A 26,228-nucleotide genomic window follows, 5' to 3' on the forward strand; every position below is an offset into this window, starting at 1 on the left:
TGAAACTTCCCCATTCTGCATCCTGATGGAACTGAGTTCTTTTGAAGTGTGTGTAAACCCGAGCAAGAGCTTCTATCCCAAAACTGCCAATAACATGGTGGTCAGGGCACTCACCTGGGATTGGTGAGACCCAGGTTCAGGTCCCTGGTTTGAATGCTGGGTTGGGTGTGGCTCCTGTTGGAGCTGTTGTATAAATAATTAGATATTCACTGGATCACCCATATCCAGGTGAATGCCCAAACCACCAGGCTGTTCTGATGTGTGTGAGGGCAGGGGGGTGTCTCTGGTTTTGAGCAGAAATTCTATCCTGGACCCGAGACCTTCCCTGATGAGTTTTGTTAAAACTGTGGTACATTCCTGTAGAAAGTTTTGGTTTTAACAAAGCGGCATTTTCCCATGGTGCTGGGAGGGAAATGTTTTGTTTAAAAAAAAAAAAAAAAAAAATTCCTGAGCAGTTCTAAACCTCCTGTCCTCTAACCTAACACTCTGACTCCCCCAGCCAAACTCCTTTCTCTGACTTCCCCAGGAAGATCTCCATTGGTCTAATTCACCACTTATTTTACTGAGTTTGTAAATACGTCAGTTGAGCCTAATGTCTAAAATAAATGTGCACAAAAGGAGAAATTTGCATGTGGTACTTTTAACAGTTTCTTTTGAAGGCGGTATGTGAATCAATAAAGTTTAGGATGGCAGGGGATTGATACTGAGATGTTGAGCCTTTTGCCCACAGGCCATTTGTCCATATACACATCAGGATGGCGTTGACCATGTCCTTACTACCTGATGGATGTTTGGTCTCAGTTCAAGTCTTAGTGGCACAGGTGTCTACATCATCCTTGATAGTACTGTTCTTGTCATAGTAGCAATGTGGGGCCAATTCTTAAATGAGCTTTGGAAACTGAATTGCCTTGTCTGAGGCTAGTACCTTTAAGTCAGGTTTGAGGCACATTAGTGGGGCAGTGTAGGCGAGCCAGCACTGTACTGATGTGGTAGCTTTCATGTTTCTGTTTTCAGACATCTTTCAAGAACGATAAATTCACTTGAATACAAATACCAATATTTATACTGCTAGGAGTGTGGGGACTTAGAATGGGGAAATCGTCTCATAAAAAGTGTAGAACACCTAATAGTGTAAATGTCAGTGCAGAGATTTGACAGTAACTTTATCCACAGCTCCTGTGCTACCAGAAGGGCTAGTAGCTCTGATACGAGAAAAGGTGCCTTCCTAAGAGTTTTGAGAAATCCCAGCTACTGGTAAGTGAAGGTGAAGCACTGTGAAAGAGGAGCCATTTTATTGAGCAGAAAAAAGAGTCGTGTTGGAAGGGGGAAAAGGAGAGGGAGGGTTGTGGTGGCTGACAGGTGCCTACTGATGTGGCAGGATTAACCTGTCCTGATCCTTTGCTCTTGACCACCAGCTCCTCTTCCATTCTTGCTGGCAGTGCCATAAATAGAACAGCACTGCCCTCCTTGAGAAGAGGTTTCCAGATTTTTGCCAGAGACAGAATAGATACAGGGAGAACTGCTTCTCAAGTGGTCTAGAAGCGCAACTGTTCAGGCAGGCCTGAGTGGCTGGTCTCCACGCTGGGAGATGGTTCATAAACAAAGTGCTAACTGGGACATGCTTAAATAAGAGCTGGGGCAAAACAAAAATTAAAAAGAAAATTAAGGCTTTTCTTACACACGAGGGTAACAATTCTGCATACAGTGGTTAATGAGAGGAGACATCTTAAATGCTGCTGTTGCACGTCCTGGGATCCTTAGTCTTCTGTGGAATTAAATTTCAGGGTTTTCGGCATCACTTTTTTGAACAAAAGCTCTGGGGAAAATGCCCACCTTCCCCTTGCACTGGCCTTCCAACCACTCTTCATTCACTAGAAGATAAAATTACAGGCAGACGCTTTTTTCACTGTGGATAAGTTTGTAAACAACATCACACCCCACAAACCGATCAGTGCCTAAGGGCGCCAGTAAGCTCCTCAAATGGGTAAATAGATGTGCTGAAAGCCAGGTGAAGACGTGGCTAAAGAAGGAGGAACTGAGGGAGCCAGTGGACAGACAGGATGGACAGCTGTGAAAGCGCAAGTCGGAGGTGGCAACAAAGAATAGGCTGCAGAACTGGGGAGGACCGGTACGAAGATGGACAGGTATTTCTGAAACAATGGGAAAAGCTTATAGGAGTAAATAGAGCAGGAAGGCCTTAGGCAGATAGGGAAAAAAAGCAATCTTGCTTTCTATTTTTTTTTTTAAATAAAAAATATTAATTCCTGAGGACTGACTGGAAATGTGGACGGGAGATTCTAGAAGTAGGTGGACGCAGGAGTATTATCTTAGATACTATGGTGATGGGCGCTAGTATGAAACCCTGAACGTCTTTCAGGTAAAATCAATAGCAATAGTGAAGTCTCTGAGGGCTTGTCTACACTGGCAATTTACAGTGCTGCAACTTTCTTGCTCAGGGGTGTGAAAAAAACACACCCCTGAGCGCAGCAAGTTTCAGCGCTGTAAAGCACCAGTGTAAACAGTGCCCCAGCGCTGGGAGCCGCGCCCCTCGTTGAGGTGGGTTTTTTAGAGCACTGGGAGAGCGCCACGACCAGGCAAGGCACATTAAAGTGCTGCTGCGGGAGTAGACTAGCCCTGACTCTCCCTTTCTGAGGGAAAACTGGTCTTCAGTGTAAAGCTGCAGGCAGTACCAGGCCGAGGCAGTAGGACAATAAGGGGAAGCTTTTCAAAGGCACAAAAGCCTGCTAAGTGCCAACCTGTCAGTGGGATTTAGGCACCAAACTGCCCTAAGTTCCTACAGACCCAGTTCTGGGGGGATGGTGGCCCTGTTTAAAAGACAATGGAGCAAACTTAAGGGGCAAAGCCAAATATGGCGTGGCCAGAGCCTGACACCCTCAGAGCTGCAGTCTGTCACTGGTCACATCAGAGAGTACAAACCAGAGCAACAGAGACGAACGAAAACCAGCAAGTGTCAGAGGAGAACAGCAGCGGGGGCGATGGTGCAATGAATGGAGTGCTGGAATTTCTGAAAAATGAATGGAAGGAAGAGGTGGCTTTTCCAGGCTCAGTGAAAAGCAGCAGCAGGATCACAGGGCGTTAGAGGGCTTTATCCTGGGCGGGGCAGGTGCCATCTGGGCATATAAAAGCAAGGCATAAAACCTGAGTGGGCCACGGAGGGAGTGTAGGAAGACAAGACACTTCACTAATGACAGCACCTCTGTGCAGCCACCAAATTATTCCTGCCTTAGAGCAGGCATAAGATCTAAGGGCCGCATCTAGCTACAGGTCTCGCATATTGAGGGATTCACTAAAACCCATCTCTCCTGCCATGCTCGTCCTCTGCCAAATCTGCCCCTCTTCCAACCTGAGCTCTTGGGAGCAAGGGAGCACACCGGGTCAGGGCAGAGGGCTGAGCCTTGTTCTTATCCATATCTGTGCCTAACTGCACTGGAGCCTACCAGCCTTGTCCTCCCTGCTGTGCTCCGTGCATAGGCTGAAACCGTCGAGGCTAAAGGCCCACTACACAGCCTCACACCCACAGAAAGCTTGAATTGTCCTGAAAACACCACAGACTGGTATTGGGAAGGATCAAAGATTCATACAAAATTCTACCCTAAACCGATCACTGCCAAAGAGCAGTGCAGTGAAAAAGGAAGCTGATTAGGAGAGAGGGCCTGGGGAAATAACTGAGTGGCTCTGTTCCGAAGGTGGGGTGTGGTAGCCTGGGCTGAAATGGCCACCCTGGTTCTTCCTTTCTTTCAAAAAAGGAAAACTGATATTGAGAAAGTGATTAACAAACTAGCATGTCTCAAGCGGGATAGAACTCAAGAGGCCGACTGAAGTCGGCTCAGCTTGGACGTGTAGTGTGTTTAAAAAAGAAAAGAGCAAAAATCGGTGTGGCTGCATTTAATTAGGCGTGGGACAAGACTGCTCTGAGGTGGATTGGAAGGGGTGGCCTGGTAACATCCAATACTGTTAAACTGGGAAATGAGGGTAGAACTGGAGGATCTGGGTGGGCTGAACTGCTGCTGGGGATGACTGGACTAAAGCTAAAGCTGGACTAGAGAGAACTAGAAAGCGTCCATGTGTAGACCCTAAACCCTCCTTAGCCTGCTGCTTCATTGGGTTAGTCAATCGGCTGAAAATCCTGCTCACTTCCTGCGCAGCACATGGGACAGAAGCTGCCCTTACCTTAGCAGGTTTGATCTGAAGGCCTTGTACATGGTAAGAAAATTTGCAACAGTGTAAAAAAAAAAAATTGATGTAGTTACTGGTGCAATTTTTCTCTTTGTATAGACAAGACCTAAATGGGGGCTCTCTAGAGAAAAGGGAACCAGAGACCCATATTGCAGGTTTCAGATTAAAAATGCCCATCTCTTAGAGGTGGGAAGGAAGGAAGGCATCTTTCTTATCCTCCCCCACACTTTCAACCTGCAGGATTTGAGCATTATCCCCACAGCCCTAAGACCACACCCAACAGCCTCTCACCAAGCTTCTTTCAGCAAGCTTGTAGTCCTACGAAGACCAGCGACGGTCAAGTGTCACATGCAATGCTGGCTTTTGCAGCCAAGGGATTACTCTCTGCAGGCTGGAAGGTGGAGGAGCCTGTGTCTCAGCCAAGCGTGCGGAAGCAGCTGGAAACAGGAGAGTTCTACTGGTCTCGCCGGCTTGACTCCATATGGGGCTGAGCCCGCTAAGGTGCAGGGTGAGACCCAACAGATCGGGGAAGCAGCCGGAGAAGTTCTCAGCTGGCTCGTCTACACCCAGCAGAAAGGTGACTTGCTAAAGAGATAGGTAACAGTTGGATGAATTAACTTTCAAGGGTTTTTTGTCATGGTTTTTGGAGGACCTGGATATCCAGGACACCCACTGAACTCAGTGGGAGCTGGTAAAGGTGCTCAGCAGCTCTGAAGTCAGGCCAGTGCTCCTACCAGAACTGGGAGCCCCAGTCCAGGTCACAGCAGCATAAACCTACCTTTGGATAAGACGAGTATCACGTCTCCTGCCTGGAATTCCAGGTCCTCGGGCTGGATGGCTTCATAACTGTATTGTGCTACCACGTGGTTTGCTTCCAGCTGCTGTGATGTCTTCTGGGTACCCTCCTCAGCTTGGCCATCTTCCCCTCGGGTTAAATCTTTGTCTCCCTAATGCAGGAAACAGCCTGTTGAGATGCCGCTTGGTGTTTCCTTTAAAGTGCATGTCTATGTAAGAAAAGCTACTGACTGAATTTCACAGGAGGAGCTAGCAGTGTTGTTACACTGTAAGTTTACGTGTGTCAGACGAACTGTGTATCTCTCCCTCTATCCAGATTGCCCAAGAACTACCAAATGGGTCTATGTAATTATCCTATACGTTCCTTAGCTACTGTCCTACCGGGGGCACTTTGGCCCTAAGGCAGGGGGAGGAGAATAGAGTGTGCACTCTGATGCTTTGTAAGCATCCTGAGACTCTTGTGTGAAAGGCATCACAGAAGTGCAAGATACTAGGAGTGGGACTTGGGCCCTTCTCCTAGATTCACTTGCAGCCAGAAGCCTGGCTCCCAGGCTCCTGCCATGAGATCAGTCCAGGACTCAAATAGTCAGCGAAGTGGTGGGCATGGCCTGCACTCACCGATCCTCGCCTGGTACAGCTGGGTCAAGGGGGCTGAGTTTGTCTCCAAGGCAGGAGCAAGAAATGAGCAGCTGGCCCACCAGGGAATCCACCCGTGTATGAGGGTCAAACACACCCAGACTTCCTGGGGAAAGTAGCCATTGCCAAAGCCCCTGAAGGGTCAGCTGCCCCCTGCCGCCACAAGGCTGCACTGATGTGACAGGAACAGCCATTGCTTCTGTCCCCCTCTGGTGCTCTTCAGTGTGCACGCTCGGGGTAAAATGCCTCTCAGAGCTGTTCGTGCAGCAGGAGGCCGGGCTGTCCTTTGCAGGACATTCGATCACTGCTGAGATGCCTGGGTTCAAAGCCAGGCTTCCCTCCACCCTTGCACTCATCAGAGCTAGGTTGTCCCTGGTAGCTCTTTCTACCTGCCTTTGTGTTTGACGGCTACCTCGGTCACCAACAGATGCAGGGTGTACAGGGCTGGGTGCCTCAGTAGCTTGACTCATTTCACTAGAGGACTGGGGTTGTACGCGAGGCCAAAGAAAGGTTTGTGCAAAACCAAAGGAGAATCAAGTTCTCTTGCTTGGGCCTTGCTGCTAGTCTTGCTCAGCATGGGCAGCTGCTCCACCATTCTAGGGCTCCGAATGAGGGATGAAATTTGGAGTGGAACTGAGTTCTTGGGGAGGCGAGAGGAAGAGGGCTTGGAAGGACCCCCAACACCAGGGAAGTTTAAAGTTTAGAGCCTCTCACAGGGGCTCTGGCATTCTCTGGAGGCGCTGTCTTTAAAAAAAATAAAAATTCAAACCAGCCTCTCTGCACATAGCCACTGCTGGGAGTGGGATTGCTGGGTGGCTTGTTCCGGGGAGCTGCCACCTGGCTGTGTCTTCCCACAGCGCACCTTGCAAGCTCTCACCCCAGCTCCTAGACTTTCATACAACCTCTTCCCGCCTAATGGGCTGGCCTGTGCTGAGCTGAGTGTGCTGGTCCCCTTTGCATTTGGGACCCAGGCATAGCAGTGGCCTGGGGTGGGGTGTTCCAGCCTGTGAAAGACAGGAATTGCAGGGTAGGTATGGTGGAGAAAGGGGCTGACATGGCGGGACCGCTCGATTTGAGGGGCTGGCTTCTTTGAGATGCCCCCTGCACCTCTGGCCCTGCCTTCCAGTTCCTGATAGCTGTGGAGGGATGGGCATAGGCTTATCATACAGGAGCCCAAATCTGAATAAATTGGGCCCAGATTTAGAGGGGAACACGAGCTGATACAACTTCTAACTCCCTGCCCCAGTGCACGCTACCCTGGCCCAGAGTCATTCCGATTTAAGTAGACCCTCACCCACTTAATGCCCTATCATGCACACAGTCCCCCTCTCCACCCCACACACTCTCACATCACCTCTGAATGCCTCACTGATTTAAAGAGAGTCCATGCCAGGGTAACTGGCCAGGAGACAGGAATATACCAGACTGCATCTACTTTAGCAGACACCTTCTGGGTCCCAGGGTGTAAGTTATGCCAACAGGAGCTCCCTCAAAGACCCAGCCTGGGCGTGGGGTAAACAGGCCAGAGGGTGCCAGTCTCTGAGGAACTAGGGGAGTTTGTTACACCACTTTACTTAGTACCTTTGAGTTTGGCCCTCGGCTATGGATTTACCACATTGTCTCTTACTGTCCCTCAGACTGAATTACTTTCAAATATCCAGATTCTCAAATACTGTATTTCTCTCCCAAATTCAGCCAGCAGGAGTCCCTGCTGATGATAAACTAGGAATGCTGGTGCCAGATATGCTGTCCACAGTCAGCAAGAATTAGAATCAAAGTTTACTGACCTCTGTGACGTCACACCACAGTGTCAGGCAATAGTCCTTAGCGTGACTCCATACTGTCTTCATGCTCTCCTCGCTCAGAGTTACCAGCTCCTCACTCCCTGCAGGCCGGTACCTGTGCCACAGGGGAAAATTAGCGTGAGACCAGAAGCCCCCTGAAGATGAGGATGATGCTGAGACCGGGCAGTAGCTCACCTCAGTTTAGTATGCTCTAGTGAGAGCTCCAGTTTCTTGCACACCATGTCCAGGAGTTTGCTGTAGGTGATTCCAAGCCAGACTAGTATTGCTACTGTGTACTTGTAATGCACCTTGAGAACATATGAGTTTGAAGTAGCTGATCCTACATCCTGCGGGGAAAAGTGGAATTGAATGTTGCAATCTGCACCACAGAAGCCTTATTGTATAACTACAGGTAGTTATGACTTGTTAAAAGACAAGGAATGAGGCCTGCATAAATCAGGGGGCTGGCATGGAAACGGAAACCTTTCAACTCTAAGCTATTGGTTCCATTCTGACCCAGGTCACCAGCAATTTGCCAGCTAGGGGGTTTTAATAGCTTTTCCAGCAGGTAAGTGTCTGTCACAAAAGCCACCATCACGACTAAGGCTTATTGGCAAACATGGTGGCAATTCTAGTGTTGACCAGTCTGAAAGCAATTCACTCTGGTCAGTCAGGGCACGCTAATGCAGATGGTGTGAGAGAGGCTTGCATTGCTCTGGCTGTGCAGGGAGAGGATAGAGGATACCTCTCCAAAAGCTACCCCAATCATTAACTTACCAGCACAGTAAAAAGTCAAAGGATGTGCTTGGGTACATTGACTGTCTTAGATCCTGCTGTCCAGCTGACCCGCAGCCTGGCTATTACTTTTCAGAGAGGCTATTAGTCTAGAAGGTGACAAGCTCAAAAATGTTTCTGGTTTTGCAGCACTTCCAAAAGCGCAAATATTTACCCCAGTACAATAAATGCATGTGTATATGGACGGTATGTATTCACCCTTCAGTGGTTCCTCTCCACAAGCACACAGAGACACCCATTACCTTTGGAGCTTCTTGCTGCTGTTTTCCAGAAGTACCAGGTCTGTGAGCTGAATAGACAACAGAGGAAAAAGTACATGAATGGACTCTAAGCAGGTAACTATTGTCACTCTCCATGCAGACATATACTCAGATTAATGACAGGTTTCAGAGTAACAGCTGTGTTAGTCTGTATTCGCAAAAAGAAAAGGAGTACTTGTGGCACCTTAGAGACTAACCAATTTATTTGAGCATAAGCTGTAGCTCACGAAAGCTTATGCTCAGATAAATTGGTTAGTCTCTAAGGTGCCACAAGTACTCCTTTTCTTTTTACTCAGATTAATGGCAGCCCCCTCACCCCACATCTCTCATTAGGTCAAACAATGACAGCAGATAAGCACATTAGCTTGTTGCTGCCAAAATGAGTGAAATCATTAGTGTCATTAGGTTTTGCCATTAACACCTCATTGAGATGAATGGAAGCAACCCAAATTTCTATGACTCAGGCTGATATCACTGCATCAGCTACACTTGATTTCACATTTTAAAGAAAAGGAGTACTTGTGGCACCTTAGAGACTAACCAATTTATTAGAGCATGAGCTTTCGTGAGCTACAGCTCACTTCATCGGATGCATACCGTGGAAACTGCAGAAGACATTATATACACACAGAGACCATGAAACAATACCCCCTCTCACCCCACTGTCCTGCTGGTAATAGCTTATCTAAAGTGATCATCAAGTTCATCAAGATCATCAAGTGATCATCAACATTTTAAAGGTTATTTTTGCAACCATAGAGCATAGAGACAGTTTTTTCTTAAAAACAAAACAAAACATAAAAGCACAAATTGCTGGGTAACGTAACATAATCTGCCCTATGTGGCTATTCATGTGGCTGAGTGAGCTCCTTAACCACTGGACGGTGCACCTAGAAGAGGAGGTTGGTTCACATGGTAAAACTGGATGAAATGTGTCAGAGCTGCTCAGGGTTCAGTTTACAGTGGTCTCTCCTAGAGGCTGGGGGCTTGACAAGACACTGTAAGTTCCAGCACTAATCATAGAATCATAGAATATCAGAGTTGGAAGGGACCTCAGGAGGTCATCTAGTCCAACCCCCTGCTCAAAGCAGGACCAGTCCCCACTGTTTGCCCCAGATCCCTAAATGGCCCCCTCCAGGATTGAACTCACAAGCCTGGGTTTAGCAGGCCAGTGCTCAAACCAATGGTAGCCAAGTTAGCACAAGTGGTAGAGGTCTGGATTTTTAGAATGGAAGGGAAGTTAGACTCCCCGTGTTTAGACTGATAAACTAATGATCATGACGTACAAATATGTATGCGACTCATCTGTCATACCTCTTACATTCTCAGCTCAGGGTTTTGGATCTGTGAAGATCTGTTAATGTGTGGACTGGGAGTCAAACCTCCTGGCTTCTGTTCCCAGCTCTGCCCCTGCCTTGTTGTGTGACCTTGGGCAAGTCACTGGGGAGCGCCCATAGCTCCAGGTGCTCAACACTTTTGAAAATCTCTCTGTGCATGTTTCCTTCTCTGTACGCTGCAGATGACTCTTAACTCACAGAGATAAGGTTAAATTCATGGGAGCAGATCCTCAGCTGGTGCAATTGAAGTGAATGCAGCTATGACAGTTTATACCAGCTGAGGATCTGCCCCCTCGTTTGTTAATGCTTTGACACTGGAAGGCATTACAGAAGCGCCAGTGTATTCAATATGGTCCCACTGTGAGATTTGTGCTCCGTTTTAAGGATTTTGCTGGGCTAGAGACCCTGCTGGATGTGAAGGTTCCCTGGGCCTTCTGACTCACAAGGCTAATTGGTGTGGCTGTCAGCTCTGCTGGCATTGCTGAATGTTACTCTGCTAGTGTCTCTGAAGTACAGCTGCCTGGGAAAGGAAGTCTTTTTAAATTTTTCATAAAAACCTAAAAATGTCTGCAGTGTTTACAAATTTCCAGATAAAAAGTTGTTGGAAAAACTGGTAAATGCTCAAACTAACTCTCATTCTCAAAGAGTGCCATTCTTGGTCAGCTGTTTTGTTTGGTTTCTTCGAATGAAAGTTTTCATTTAGTTCTTTAGTTCCCTCCTTGCTGAAGGTGGCTTTGTTTGGCCCGTGGCCTTTGAAAGTGATTGTTCTGTTCCAAACAAGACAGCCAGCTGCCAATGTCATGTCCCTGTCTGACACCTGATTATGTTCACAGACTGTGTCTAGCTGTAAAGCAAGTTCAGATGTAGCTGTTTCCACCTGCCACCATCCAGCCCAGTGCAAAGTGGCCCCTCTGCTGACAGCCTGAGGGTAAGGAGGGACATCGTAGAGGTGGTTCTCCCGCTCAGGATGGAAGCCCCATTCCAGACCCTCTGCCTACCCTGCTGCTCCTTGGTTCTGCCAGTTCTGGGGCCATGCAGCGCTTCATTCTCCAGGGCTGTCAATCCATCATCGTCCCCCAGCACAGCGCTGCCCACTATCCAGCTCAGACTAAGGGATTGGTGACTGTTCATTGTCAATGCTTTATGGAGCAATAGCCAGGCTCTTGCAGGCAGTGGCTAATGACCACTTAGCTTAGAAGTAAGCTTAGGTGTTTGTTTCCTGCTCATGTTAAGCTTGTTAGTCCCTGAGGGTTATGCTACTTCAGGAGTTGCAGCTTCTATAGAGGGCAGGGAGAAAATTAAAGTTATGCTGGATATATGAACAGGGTTAAAGATTTAGAATGTAAGAGTGGCCATATTGGGTCAGACCAATGGTCCATCTAGCCTGGTATCCTGTCTTCTGAAGCACCTGGCACTGGCCACTGGCAGAAGGAATGAACAGAACAGGGCTATTATCAAGTGATCCATCCCCTGTTGTCCACTCCCACCTTCTGGCAGTCAGAGGTTTAGGGACACCCCGAGCATGGGGTTGATTCCCTGATCATCTTGGCTAGTAGCTATTGATAGACCTAACCTCCATGAATTTAGCTAATTCTTTTTTGAACCCAGTTATAGTTTTGGCTTTCACAACATCCCTGGGCAAAGAGTTCCACAGGTTGACTGTATGTTATGTGATGTGGTACTTCCTTATGTTGTAAACCTGCTGCCTGTTAATTTCATTGGGTGACCCCTGGTTCTTGTGTTATATGAAGAGGTAAATAACATTTCCCTGTTCATTTTCTCCACACCATTCTCGATTTTTATAGACCTCAATCATATACCCTCTTAGTCATCTCTTTTCGAAGATGAATAGTCCCAGTCTTCTTTAATCTCTCCACATATGGATGCTGTTCCACACCCCTAATTGTTTTTGTTGCCCTTCTTTGTACCTTTTCCAACTCTAACATTTTTTTGAGATAGTGTGACCAGAATTCCACATGGTATTCAAGGTGTGGGCACACTATGAATTTATATAGGGGCATTTATTATATGTTCTGTCCTATTATCTATCCCTTTCCTAATGGTTCCTAACATTGTTAGCTTTTTTGAAGCTGCTGCACTTTGAGTGGAGAACACATCTTCAGGTTCCCTGAAGACCTCCACTAAGACCATGAGTCAGTGTAAAAAAATCCCTCTGCAGAGTCCACTCAACATAAGAACGGCCATACTGTATCAGACCAAAGGTCCATCTAACCCAGTATCCTGTCTTCCAGCAGTGGCCAATGCCAGGTGCTTCAGACGGAATGAACAGAACAGGTAATCATCAAGTGATCCATGCCCTGTTGCCCATTCCCAGCTTCTGGCAAACAGAGGCTAGGGACACCATCCCTGCCCATCCTGGCTAATAGGCATTTATGGACTTATCCTCCATGAATTTATAAAGTTCTTTTTTGAACCCTGGTATAGTTTTGGCCTTCACAACATCCTCTGGCAAGGAGTTCCATGGGTTGGCTGTGTGTTGCATGAAGAAATACTTCCTTTTGTTTGTTTTAAACTTGCTGCCTATTAATTTCATTTGGTGACCCCCTAGTTCTTGTGTTATGAGAAGGAGTAAATAACACTTCCTTATTTACTTTCTCCACACTCATCATGATTATATAGACCTCTATCATATCCCCCCCTTAGTCATCTCTTTTCAAGATGAAAAGTCCTAGTCTTATTAGTCTCTGCTTATATGGAAGCTGTCCTATGCCCCTAATTTTTTGTTGCCCTTTTCTGAACATTTTTCAATTCCAATATATCTTTTTTGAGATGGGGCGACCACACCTGCACACAGTATTCAAGATGTGGGCGTACCATGGATTTATATAGAGGCAACATGATATTTTCTGTCTTATTATCTCTCCCCTTCTTAACGATTCCCAACATTCTGTTCACGTTTTTGCCGCCGCTGCACATTGAGTGGATGTTTTCAGAGAATTATCCACAGTGACTCCAACATCATCATCTTGAGTGGTAAGAGCTAATTTAGACCCCATCATTTTATATGCATAATTGAGATTATATTTTCCAATGGGCATTATTTTGCATTTACATTTGGTCCTGATCATCCAACTGCAGGCAGCCATCCAAAACTGCATCAAATGAGGCCAAAGATGGTAGGCAGTTTTTTGCTGTCTAATACAGGGGTTCTCAAACTTCATTGCATCACGACCCCCTTCTAACAACAAAATTACTACAAGACTCCAGGAGGGGGACCAAAGCCTGAGCCTGCCTGAGCCCCGCCACCTCAGGTAGGGGGTACCTGTAACCTGAGCCCCGTCATTCAGGCTTGAAGCCCTCGGGCTTCAGCTTCAGCCCGGGTGGTGGGGCTCAGGCTTTGGCTTCAGCCCTGGGCCCCAGCAAGTCTAACACCACCCCAGCGACCCCATTAAAATGGGTCGTGATCCACTTTGGGATCCTGACCCACAGTTTGAGAACCGCTGGTCTAATAGAAAAGCCATTCCAACATTAGAACCCCATATCAGGATCTTCTAGGGTGCCAACAATGTCTCAAATCTGGTCATTCAGACATGATGCTTCCCCCGAGATGGTTCAAAGGGTTTAGAATGAACACGCTCACTCATCCTCTTCTCTTGTCACCCTCACCCTCCACCAGGTTGGCCAGCTTTAACAAGTGTTAACCACTGTATCTTAGCACATCTGAGTGCTTCTGGTCCAGGTCCAACAGGGCTGCTAGCAGCTGACTCCTACAGCACGTGGCTGCTTTCCGCTCCGGGCAAGGCCGGCTCCAGCATTTTTGCAGCCCCAAGTGGCAAAAAAAAACAAAAACAAAAAACCTTGCTGCCGAACACGGAGGCGGAGTGACGGTGCGTCTGCCGAATTACTGCCAGCGATCGAAGAAGAGTCGCGTGCCCACCACCAAGCAGGACTGCCACCCCAGAGCCCGACGTCCTGCCGCCCCTTTACATTTGCCACCCCAGGCACCAGTTTGGTTCGCTGGTGTCTGGAGCCGGCCCTGACTCAAGGGTCAGGGGACACTGTCTTTGGGCTTGGTGAATGGGACAGTTTCACACCCTCATTCAGCAAAACTGGAGCCCCCTCCCTCTCCTGTCAGGCAAATGCTGGAGAACAGTGTGGAACGCGGGACTCCAGCGACTTGCAGTGAAGTCAGCCGCTGCTGCTGCAAACCCAGCTCCATCTTAAATGGCGCAACGTACAGTGGCAGAGAATACAGCCCCAGGACAGGCAGGCAGCAGCCTGCTATGGGATGCTCTTGTGCTGATTTCCCTGCACTGGGAGGTGAGTGAAGTGGGTTTAGTTCTCAGCTCTACAAGCTTGAACAAGATGCTTAATTTACTCTGGGCCTCAGTTCCCACTCTGCAGAAGGGGACAATAGCAACTCCTTTGTCTGACTTGTCTATTGAAATAAGTAGGGAATCTGGGACTGTCTGTACAGCACCTTGCACAATGGGCCCCTGATCTCGGTAAGCGCCGCTCGGCACTACCACCTCACGGATCGTTGGTGTCTGAGTGTGGGCACGCTGGGAGTGCATCATTCACCGCAGTCCAGACAACCCTTAGCCGAGCACACCGAGGACCTTTTCTTCTGAGGGAGTGAAACCAGCCTGGCTGTCCATACGAGATGGAATTGAAGGTTCAAGCAGCTTTTCAAACACAGCCCTCGTGCCCCCTGTCCCAGCTGTACTGAACAAGCACTGGGAGTCTCTGAGAGCCCCAGCAGGGGCCAAATGCTTTGGAGCAGGGTTCAGAGCCCTGGGAGAGAAGCCCACATCTAAAGCTAAAGCAGCAAAATTGGGTCTAACAGTCCCAACTAACCCCTCAAAGGCAGTGCGTGTTCACAGCGGGCAGCCTGCAAACCATGAGCATCTTCCTCCTAAACACGCCCTGCTTGTACCCAGAGCTTTGGGCCTCGACTTTGTACTGTTCCCCACCAGTCAGACAGGATTTAGGGTGGGAGGGTCTTAGTGCCCAAGTGATTTAGGAGCACAGTTTCAAAGTGCTTCCAAGTGACCTGGAGGCGTGTCACAATTCAACCCTCTGTTCTTCGAGTCCATCACCAGCACTATGCCATATAACACTACAAATGACTCTGTCCCCTGCTCCAGCCTCTCTCTACTGTGCTAACAGCAAATAAGGGCCACGCAAGAGCTGCAGCTGGCTGGGACAAATTCCCGCAGTGCAGGTACAGCAGAGCAGGAAAGAGGGGGCACACCCCCATCAGATGGGGTGAAACTAGTGCCTGTTCCCACCAGCTACTGCCATCTCAGTGATCCCTGGGTGCGACGGTCACTGACCTGGTGCTGAAGACCTGGGCTTTTCCGGAGCGGTAGAACTGGGTGGGGCAGGGATGTCCAACTCAGTGGGGGTTTCCTCCTGTGCAAGATGAGACTGTAGTTAGTGTTACTATCAGCAGGGGACAGCAAAGGGGAGCTTGGGTCCTGCTGTCCTGCATGTGGGATGCCCTTTTAGGACACCGGCAGAGCTGCTACTTTGGGATCTTGGGTGGCAGGATCTGTGCATCACATCCCTGCTGCGACTCACTGGCCACAGGGATCCTGGAGGGGTGGTTTGGGTAGCCCTAGCTCAGCTCCCCACCATGTGTGATAGTGCTGCAGTGCTGGGTGGTAACCTGTAGGGGGCAGTGTGCGTTTGGAGGGAACTGCCTGGCAGGGCCTCTACATCTCTCAGGCCATTCAGATCCTGATGGAGAGAATGGGGTGATGAAACACTCTGTCTCCCCGCTCCCAGCGGCGCAGGCAATCCCTGGCTACCACTCTGTGGACCATGGGATCCGCACCTACCCAGATATATGGACATTCATGAAGGTGGGGTGCCATGGTCATCCTGATTTGGGGGAGTTCTGGGTGTTCCAGGAGCAATTCATGCAGCCCTAGTGAGCAGGCAGGGCTGGAGAGCATGAGGCAGGGGGTGCTGCAGGCAGGTGCCCCTGCATACAGTAACAATGACAGCGCTGTAGGCTCTGGTGAGCTGCAGCATCATCCTCCTGGTGTGAGACACCACTCTGCAGGGAAACATCTATTCCAAAGGGGCTGCTAGTGTGCCAGCCTGCCTTACCCGGACCTGCGGCTGGTTCTGGAGCTCCACAGCCTCAAGGTAGTTCCAGGGGACAATCCCTTTCTGTGGGGGGGGGGGAGACACAAAGACAAAAGCAGGAGTGGTTAGGAGGAGATGGCAGCAGGGTTATGTATTAACATATGGGTAGAACCACAGGCCAGGAAGGAGTAACTCAACCATGCCCATCAGTCTGGGGGTCTCCTCTACACCTGTAGCCTGGAAGGGCAGCTGCTGCAGAGTTTAGATTTGTTTCTTCTGGCCTCTTCCAGTTCAGAGAGGTGTCTGAGCAGCCTAGGGCCGAACCTACTGTCCCAGGAGGAGGATCTAAGGAGAGGGAGCATGCCTCCTCTGCATGGCATCTGATCAGATAGGCCACCAAGAGCAGCTTGGTCAGCTCACGCTGCTGTGTCATGGAGCTAGTGTGGGCTGACACTGCTCGGGGCTAGTGCCCGAGGCTTTGCTTTCATGTGTGGGATCTGGCTGCAGGTGCAGCCTCAGGGCTCTTGCACTTTGAGTTGAGGGATGCATCTGAGCAGTTTCTGGAGAAAGGGCAAGCCGGGGCTTGGATGGCCTTTTGAAGGTCACTAACTGAAGTGGGGGAGGGTTGCTGAATGAGACCAGCTGTACAGGAAGGAAGTGTGGTCAGGCCTTGGAGCTGAGAGGCTGGCATCCCCTTCCTGGCTCTGCCACGTGCTTGCTGTTTCACCGTGGGCAAGTCATTTTGTGGCCTCCGCTTCCCCACCTGTAAAACAGGGACCTCCCGGGGGTGGTGTAATGGGTACTGTTAAAGTGTATGGGGTGCACTGTATAAATGCAGGGCCGAGGGAGCAGGTAGCGGGGATGCAAGGAACAAGCTGGTGAGCCCACAGTGAGAAGGTGAGTGGAAACACTGCGCAGGGGCCAGACAGCCTGGGGTGGGGCTGGGGCGGGTGAGCAAGGCAGTCTGTGCTCAGATGCTGGCTGATGGAATTAGAGGATGCCAGGAAACAGCTCCCCAAGGGACCTGTAGCAGGGAAGGATCCTACCAAGCCTAGAAACGTGTCTATGTTTGCAGCACTTTACAGGCTGCAGTGAGGACTCAAAAGCACATGGATCAGGTAACAGGTCCCAGCACAAAAGCAATGACATACAAAGCAACCCAGCAAACTCACCCAGCAACTGAGCCCTGGCACCGCCCCATAGGGGTCGGGGGGGGGGGGAGCTTTGGCACTGCCTTCGATGGAGTGGGAACACACCCTTAGCAAGTGCCAGCACTGGCCTGGCGAAGCCCACGTGTGGAATGGGCTCTAAGTACCTTCCCGTTGAACATAACTGTGGCCCAGTTGTCCTTCCCTTTCGTCAGGACAAAGACAATGTTTCCCGGTAGAACCTGCAGCTCCTCCGTGGTCTCGGGCGTGAACTCGTACAGCACGCGGTACGGCTCCCCTTCCAGGGCCCTAGGTGGGGAAGCAATGGCTGAGTCAGCTGGGAAGAGCGCTGCTGCCTTCCTTAGCTTTGTCTTGGATCTCTTGTTCTCCTGGGCCTCTTCCCGCCTCCCTCTGTGTTTCTAGTGGCTGAGGCTGTCACAGTCACTATGTCGTCAGGACATCGTCCTTCCTCACCCTATCTGCTCATTGTACCCTATTAGCCCTGCAGTGGGAGGACAGAGCTGGATTTTGGCCCGATGCACCCCTCACCATGGTATCGAAGTACCAAGATCATCATACATACGTACATCATATGTACATAGCACTCTTCATACATAGACCTCCAAGCACTTTACAAAGCAGGTAAGTCATAAGTATCATTACCTGGCTCCATTTTATAGATGGAGAAACTAAGGCACAGAATGGCAAAGTGACTTATCCAAGGTCATTCAGGAGGTCAGTGGCAGGGCTGGGAAGAGAGCCCTGGGAGACTTATTGATAAAGAGTAAAGAGCAGCTGGCCCCAGTGCTCTGGTAAAGAGCATGTGGTTTTCCATGGCACTTCAGGGAATCATAGGTTGAGCCCCTCTGAAGGCAGAACTGCATATGATTGCCGCTAAATTAGGATGGAAGTTGCTAGGTTGGGCAAACAGAAACGTGGTGTTTGTGCTGTTGCAATGGGGCTAGTGTCTGATGCAATCTCTCATCCTCCCCACACACGGAGTCTCCTCACTCCTTCCATCGCTCACTCAGACTGCATCCCAAAAGCACATGGGATAGTAGATAGGGAGCGGAATCTATCTGCCATTACAGCTGTAAGTTACTGACTCCTGTTAGGGGTGGCATCATTCTGAATGAAACCAGCACCAGAACTGGAGAAAATCCAGTATCCAATATAGAGTGAGTGTGCGTGTGACAAGGCCAGTCTGGGAGCTGTAACTGCGCAGAGCCTTGGTACAGGGATGGGTGCTACACACGTTACTACTATTCTGCTTTTGTATAGGATGAGTCATCTGAGCCTTGTGCAGCCCCTTGCATACACTGATACCTCCCCCACAGGAGTTAGGGAAGCATCATCCCCGTTTCACAGGTGGATACAACGAGGCAGAGAGTTGACTTGTTCAAGGTTAGCACCGCCTGTCCGTGGCAGAGCTGGGAAGAGAACCCCACAGCCCTGATTCCCTCTTGCCTGCTTTAACTGCTGCGGGGCTATAAATCTACAGAGGGGCTCTGGTAGCACCAAAAGCCACAAGGGCTTGTTTCTCTTGGTCTAGGAAGTCAGTGGATCCCCAAGACGGAATTACAGCCCCACCAATCACAATGCAGCAGTTTATTTCATTGGAATACATAGAAGTAATTGCTGCTCCCATGCCTAGCCCAGCTCACCACTCCTTCCCTCTCCAGTCTCCACATTCCTCCCCGGTACCGCTGCTGCCAATCTCTCTACTGCTGCCCCCATTGTACATTCTCCTCACCTTGCCCCTGCTGCTACAGCCTTCTCCAGCTACACCCTGCTGTTCCCTTCTCCTCCGGCCACTGCTAGAGCAGCTGTCTCCTTCCCTATTAGTGTCCGAGACCCCTTTTCATCACCAAAGCCATTCTCACCTGCCAGTCCAGTTCCCTATTGTCCCAGTGTCTCAATTCTCGGGGGAGGGGGGGGGGGTGATGTTGCATGTCTGATTAATTCACACATCTGCAGCCTGCCGTGCCTCTGTATCCATAGCCTACTTGCTGCAGTATCAGACTGGCTCCATGCATTACTGTTATCCCCTAGACTCTGTTTAACTCACCGGAGGATTTCTGGTGTCTTTGGTCTGGGTGGAGGGCCACTCGTCTGTAAACAAACAAACAGAACCTAAATAATCCTGCCAGTTTAATCCCTCTGCAAAAGAAATCCCTCCAGGCTCCTAATACGTGTCTTGCCCTTCTCGGGATGTTTCCTTTCTCCTAATATAGACCAGCAGTTTAATACTTGCAATGGCATGATTAATCTCTGTCCCCTTTTCAGTGCAGCCCAACCCTTTATTTGCCCCCAGGACCTCTGCTGTGCTTTGGGCAGCCATCTCAGGAGATGTTCATAATGTCACTTTGGCTCATCCCCCTAAGGGTCTGTCTACATGACAGTTAGACACCTGCGGCTGGCCTGTGCCAGCTGGCTCGGGCTAAGGGGCTGTTTAATTACAGTGTAGATGCTCAGGCTGCAGCCTGAGCTCTGGGACCCTCCCACCTTGCATGGCTCTAGGGCCCTGCTCTAGCTGAGCCCAAACATCTACACTGCAATTAAACAGCCCCTTAGCCAAGCCCCGTGAGCCCAAACCACGGGCCAGCCACGGGGGTCTAAATGCAGCTTAGACAGACCCTAAGAGGCCACAATTTAACCCAGAGCCCATTCAGCCACTTCATTGTTTGTTCCAATATGCAGCACCATGCACTCACCTGCTGATGAATTTCAGCTGCCATCATGGTGTTTAGCTTTGCTAGGCCCTTCTGCAGCGCTACACAATCTCCTCTAGTCTTAAACCAAATCATTTTGGATATTTAGCCAATTTTACCACCTCTTCAAGAGCTCTGCTACATTAAACATGGCCATACTACTGAATGGTAGGGAAACATGCTATTGGCCTCTTGCCGTAGTGGGATCAGCCCGCTTATTCTTGCAATGGAGCTGTTTCAGGTCACAAGAGGACATACACCAGACCCTGTGGTTACCTCACTTCCTTGATAGTCTTTCAAAGAACTTTAACTAAAGCCTTCTGGTGGCTCAAGAGTCTGAACAGATGGAAGACCTCAGAAGCAGCAAATGTCAGCTGAAGGCCTAGCGGGGAGGTGTGTTTGTCAGGAAACTGAGGCTGGTGGGAGGGAGAGAGAAGGAGGGAAAATAACAGCTGAACTATCTGGGTCTTGTTGGATTTCCTGCAAGTTGTTGAAAATCACACGCAAGGTGTGTGTACGGATGCTGCAATCAGGTGGGACTGCCACATGCGTGGACATAACCAAACTAGCACTGATCGAGCTAGCTTGCAGCACAATGGAGGTGAAGCCCCAGCAGCACGGGTTATACAGTGCCACCCAGGACACTGGGCGTGGGCTGGAGCAGCTAGCCCCGGCTGCCGCCTGTGCCTTCACTGCTGCTGTTTGAGCTAACGAGGTCAAATCTAGCTGCTATGTCATCAGCGATTGCAGTGCAGACGCGTGTACACGTTCTCTCATTGGCAGCACGTGCTGTATTGTGCTACGTGTGTTACGATGCACGCAATGCTGCCTCACCTGCGGCTGAAGCGGAGCAAACCCTGAAAAGCTATCCTTGTCGACCACAGACGCCACGACCTACAGACAAAGAGGGGAAAGGCCGTTACTTGGTTCTTCCTGGCTTTCCCCAGCTCCCACTCCCTCTCCTGCCCCCTTGCTCCTACGCTTTTGCTTGCTGCTCACTGTAGTCTAACCTCCCCATGGCCCTGACTCTCCAGCTTTGGAAAATCCCAGCTAACTGCTCCAATTCCCATGTATTATTGACCCAACCACCATGGGGGCCGCTGTTCCTCTAGTGGTTCTAACACCCAGCCCTGGTTCAAGAGCAACAATGTCTTCGGGCTAAACACTTTCTACTACGCTGCAGGGCACCTGAGCCTGCCCTCTCATGGAGGTGAGCTCTCAGGCTCGAGCCTTGTCCCTGCAGCACTGAAAGGGACCATGTTGGCTTAAAATTCAGCTATATTTGTAGCCTGAGTTTCTGAAAGCAGCTGGAGAGAGCTAGGTTCCCAGCTCCCTTTCACTATGATTTTGGTACTTAACTCCCTTAGGCTGTTTCAAAAATCCTGGCCTTCGAAACCAGACGCCCTTACGTGAATTACTGATAGCCCCTGGAAGCACTGGAGCTGACAGGATGTTGGTTGGCTGATCTGCTTTGCACCTTAGCTGCTGCTGGTTTATTTTCTGGCTCAGGCAGTGGCAAGGGAATTGGCCATTCGCTTCCCGGTTCTCACGTGCTACGTCAGTGCTGCAGTGTTTGGCTCTCATGCACTGAAGGGGGCCTGAAAACATGGTCACACACAGGCCCGTTTTCTTGTTTTATTCATGCAGCTTCCAAATTTTACAATGGATTTCTACTGATTTCCCTCCCCCTACAAGTGGCTGAGTCCCTCAGGGCGGGGACGTCCTCAATTCCCTGTTCTCCTCTGTGCTGCCAAGACTCAGCCAATAATAAATAAGTGGGGATCCCTAGGCAGAGGCCAGTGAGTTGGCTCCTCTGACCCACAGCCCGACTTGAGAAAACTGCATGTTAATTCCTCCCCCTTGGATGAATTTCCTACCGTGGCTTTTCCCAGGTAATCCTTCTTCTCCAGCTGAGCCACTTGCTTTTCATTTGGCCTAAACAGCTTCCCCGGAGGAATTGCCACCGGCTCAAAGAGTCTATGCTTCTGCAGCACACAGAAATCACAGTGCTTTTCAGGGATATGTGGGGAGAGCACAGCTTGCTCCAGCATTGCCGGACTTCTGTCTTTCTGTTTAACTCTCTCCATGTAAACTCAACCCAATTGCCCCTTTGCGTCGACCCCAGCTCCCCCAACCCCACTCGATCCAGCCGCCCCTTCCCCACAACCCCACTCGATCCAACTGCCCCATGACCCAGCCCCTCCCCACAAACCCCACTCAGCCCAACCACCTCCTTGCTTCAACCCCCACTTCTGACAATAAATGCCCACTTGGCCCAACTATCCCCTCACAAGCCCCACTCACCTGCAAATCCTACTGTCTACCCTGAAACCCACAATTCCTGCAATATTTCTCAGCGTTTTCTGCTGCTCTGTAAAGTCTCTGATCAAAGACAGTTCCTTGCCTTCCTAGAATTCGGAGTCTCTCTCATCCCTACAGGTCCCTGGCTTTTCAGTGTGAGCCTAGATAGGAACAGACCCACTAAGCAATCCCTAGTGTTGTTCTTTACCAAGATGGCTTCCATCGCCCTGTCAATCTTGTTATGCCGGGGCTCGGTCTTCATGCCTATCGCCAGCGTCAGATGCTCTTCAGCTTTTCTCCAGTCCTCCAGCTTGGCGTAGAGCAGGGCTATGTTATACAACACCTGCAAGGTCGACAGGGAGCAGAGAATGAGCCATCTCCATTGACCCACTCCCAGAACAGTGGCCTACACCAGAGGGCAGATTGCAGACCTGTGATGGCCCACGTTACTGCATATGGCACCCACTGCCTGAGGACTCTGCTGAGGGGTTTGCTTGTCCTTGCATCCCAAAGGAGGATCGAGAAAGCCTCTCTGAAGGCAATGAGGTGATGTGTGTGTTTGAGGGGGGAGGAGAGGACTTGCTTCTCTTTGTAATGATTCTGCTCCCTGCTTGTAACCTTCCTAACAGTGATCACACTCTTTACCAGGGGCCATGTGATTTGCCCTCACCAGGGCTAATTCATCTCCCTTTTCAGGGGGATTTGGTTACAAAGAGAAGCTAGTTTTACATCTCTAAAGTTACCTGTGCTAGTGAACAGCCTTCAGTAATCCATCCCATCCCTCCCCATGCTTTGCAAGCCAAATCCTGGCTTTGTCCAGCTCTGTGAGGCAGAACCTGCCCAGCTGCGGACTCCTGCTTCGAATCCTCAAGACGCCCCTTTCCTCCATGCTGCCTAATTGCCAGATGATAATCAGTAGGGCCCTACCAAATTTATGGCCCATTTGGGTCAATTTCAGTCACAGGATTTAAAAAATCATAAATTTCACGGTTTCAGATATTTAAATCTGAAATTTCACGGTATTGTAATCGTGGCAGGTCCCAAAGCAAAACGGGGCTGGGGTGGGTCAGAAGGCTATTGTAGGGGGGGTCATGGTATTTCCACCCCTACTTTTGTGCTGCTGCCTTCAGAGCTGAGTGGCTGGAGGGCAGCTCTTGGTCAGATGGTCAATACCATACCATGCCACCCTCACTTCTGCATTGCTGCTTGCGGTGGCTCTGCCTTCAGAGTTGGGCTCTTGGCCAGCAGCCGCCGCTCTCCAGCCACCCAACTCTCTGAAATCTGGTCTCCCCTACAATAGCCAGATTTCACAGGGGAGATCAAATTTCACAGGCCGTGATGCATTTTTCACAGCCATAAATTTGGTAGGGTAGAGAGGAGATGTCTCAGGGAAGGCAGTGCTGCCCCAGTCTCCCCCCATGGTGGTGGTAGGGGTGGGGCTCAAACCTGACTGACGGAGAAAGAAGAGCCCAGCTGCAGAGAGCTCCTTAGCTTCTCACCCCAGAGCTGAGTCCCCAGGAAGGAGCCTGGCCCTAAGCCAGCCCTCACTGGTTATCAGGAGGTGATCTCTAAATCTAGGAACCACTAAATCATGCACAAAGGATTGGGGGAGTTTGGTCACGGGGGTGGAGCTGGTGGTGTTGGGTGAAGGGGGGTTTGTGGGACAGGTGCATGTGGTAGGGGTCCTACCAACTCTGGGACTTTGTGGCTTTCTCAGCCGCTGTGCTGACTGCGTGTCCCCTGGTGACCCACTTCTGTGTTGCACCCACAGGCTGAGTGGAGCTGGGTTAGCATACAACCCCATTCTTTCACCTCCCATACTTCCCGGCTGCCCTCGCCTGTCTCAAACACTCTCAGCCCCTGCACCCGCCTCACCTCACAAGCAAACAGCCTGAACTGCAGCCCCAGGATCTTGTAGTCTATCAACTGGTTCCCTCGCAGCAGGGCTAACACCTCTTTAAAGTCCTCAATGGCCAATTCGTACCTGTAGAGCAAAGAAAGGTGATAAACCATCAGGGTACGGCTCTGTGCTAATCTCGCTGCCTGCCATCCTTCAAAAGCCCACAGAGTCCTGCTCTAGCCCTGAGTTGCTCTAAGCTGACTCCTTCCAGCCCGTAGGATACTGATGGCCTTTTACCTACTGAGTCCTGGAGTCGTTTGGAGTCACTCTCATGAGATATGGCTGCCTCGAGGGTCTCAGATGTCAGAATCTCTTGGAGTGAGTGCGTCCCCCTCCTCCTTGCCCATCGCAGTTTGCCAGCCCTAGCACTTCGCACCTCTCACCTCTATCCAGGCTATTTTCAAAGCCACGATCAGCGTTAATAGTATTGTCTTTACACTAGGCACTGCACAATGTGTGAGACAGGCCCTGCCATGAAGGTTTTAGCTGTGTCCCCCATTGTCTTTGTCTTGTGCGGGGGTCTTTAAAGACACTGGGGTATTCCCCAGGCTCCAATACCCATTCTCAACCCACTAGTCCTCTGCCTCTAAGCAAGAGAAAATGTTTACCTTGGGAGGTGTGCCCCAGCCCCAGTTATCACCTTTGGCATCACAACAGGACTGACTTGCCAAAATGACTGTTCTCAACCAGTCAGGAACCAGGAAATGGCTCTGCCTAAAGGCAGCATGAACCCCTCGATTCTGGAGAGTGCACCCAACACTTACTTCTCTCTCCAGTAAAACACTGTCCCGCGCTGGAAATAGGCCACGGCTAAGTGCTTGTCGCAGTTAATGCTCCTGGCAAACGCCTGTAGAGAGCAGAAGGTGGTTCATACACGGCACAGACAGACTGGCAGAGTGTGGCAGAGGGAGACCTGGACATTGAGTGCAAGGCTAGGGATCAGGGAGGAGTCCTAGAGCAATGCAGAGCAATGGAACATGCTGTGGAGAGACACTTGCCCTGAGCTGGGGTGAGGCATGAGGGCAGAGTACCGGGGAAGGGCCTAAATGAGGGGTGAATAAGCAAGAGGAACATGGAGAGAAGCAAGACAAGGGAGGGGTTGCCTCCTCCCCTGCTGCCTGTCCCTCTGTTACATGCCTGCTGTATTTCTCCTGACCAGGGTTTCTGATGCCCCAAGTGGAGACCAGAGCTGGTCAGGAAACTGTCGGGAAATGCCTCTTTGGTCCACGGTGGAATTTCTGGACCCCGCCCAGCCCTCCAGTATAGCCAATAGCTGGGTGATTAGGGCACTCGCTGGGAACCTGGAGAGCTAGGTTCAAGTCCCTGCTCTGAATCAGGAAAACCATTTCCTGCCTGGATCTTGCTGGGACCTATTAGGGTGACCAGACAGCAAATGTGAAAAATCAGGACAGGGAGGTGGGGGGCAATAGGAACCTATGTAAGAGAGAGACCCAAAAATCAGGACTGTCTCTATAAAATCGGGACATCTGATCACCCTAGGACCCATGAACTAACTGAATTTCAGTAGGGCAGAAGGAATGCACTGGGTGAATTGATGCACCGTAGTTGTCTCACTGTGTCTTTCTAACCAGTTGCTTTATCCCTGCATGTTGATGTGTTCCACTCAGGGAATGCTCCATATGGCCCCCTACATTGGGGTGTCAATCTCCCCTCCCCTTCCCCTCACACTGTACCCAGTTTGGTCAGTTTGCCAGCCAGCCCCTTGGATCTGTGCTGAATACCCTTCTGTATGTCGGGCTACAGATCAAGCCAGGTGTTGGACCTGCTGGTCTGCAAGTCATCCCATCGGCCAGTCTACACTCGTTAGTCACTCCACGTTTCAGCGGGTCTGTCAGTCTGTCTGGCAGAGAAGTCTGGGCTTGCACCCTGTTGTACGTCAGTCAGACTGGCCTGTGAAAATGGGCCAGTAACAGGAGTGACTCACCTGCTCTGCCTCAGCCAAATTCCCCAGGATCAGGTGGATGCAGCCAATGTTAAAGCAGAGTTTGGAAGGGGGGTTCTGCACTGAGCTGAAAGCATCCAGCGCAGCTGTCCAGTCCTCGCGGTCTGTAGCACACACTCCCTCATTCCACAGTCGGATGGTCTGAGCCAGAGACATGGTGCAGCAGCAGCCTGCAGTGGGGTAAAGACTGCCTCCCCTTGCTTCAGCCCTTCTTTGCTCTTTACAGTCACGCAGCCACTCTGCACTTCTCCTGCTTGTACTTCTGTGTTTCCTCTGGCCCTGGAGCCAGCAGTGTCGCAAACCAAACAGGAAGTGTCCCCACCGCTAGTTGCTGAAACAGCCCT

General features: G+C 50.2%; 1 protein-coding gene across 2 annotated transcripts; it reads right to left on the reverse strand.

Annotated features, from left to right (window-relative positions):
• Nucleotides 1-1,275: 1,275 nt before the first annotated feature.
• On the reverse strand, nt 1,276-26,228 carry NCF2 (neutrophil cytosolic factor 2). Of its 2 annotated transcripts, XM_084636700.1 has the most exons (15): nt 25,867-26,228; nt 24,686-24,768; nt 23,897-24,005; nt 22,230-22,364; nt 21,598-21,705; nt 20,555-20,614; nt 19,078-19,121; nt 17,177-17,318; nt 15,883-15,945; nt 15,102-15,180; nt 8,450-8,496; nt 7,608-7,759; nt 7,416-7,527; nt 4,976-5,144; nt 1,276-1,871 (listed from the first exon to the last, which is right to left on the reverse strand). In XM_084636700.1, exons 1-15 carry the CDS (start codon nt 26,038-26,040, stop codon nt 1,774-1,776), a joined length of 1,575 nt encoding a protein of 524 aa, XP_084492826.1. In that variant the 5' UTR covers nt 26,041-26,228; the 3' UTR covers nt 1,276-1,773. The 2 variants fall into 2 exon arrangements, with proteins under 2 accessions (XP_084492826.1, XP_084492827.1); XM_084636701.1 differs by lacking the exon at nt 21,598-21,705.

Source organism: Lepidochelys olivacea, assembly GCF_965140295.1.
Source record: "Lepidochelys olivacea isolate rLepOli2 genome assembly, chromosome: 8".
Taxonomy (NCBI): Eukaryota; Metazoa; Chordata; order Testudines; family Cheloniidae; genus Lepidochelys; species Lepidochelys olivacea.

Coding starts and splice junctions, on each gene's coding strand:
- NCF2 (XM_084636700.1), bottom strand. CDS start 26,040: ATGTCTCTGGCTCAGACCATCCGACTGTGGAATGAGGGAGTGTGTGCT. Junction 20,615..21,597: donor ATTACCTGGGAAAAGCCACG/GTAGGAAATTCA, acceptor CTTTGTCTGTAG/GTCGTGGCGTCTGTGGTCGA. Junction 7,528..7,607: donor CTAGAGCATACTAAACTGAG/GTGAGCTACTGC, acceptor CCTGTGGCACAG/GTACCGGCCTGCAGGGAGTG.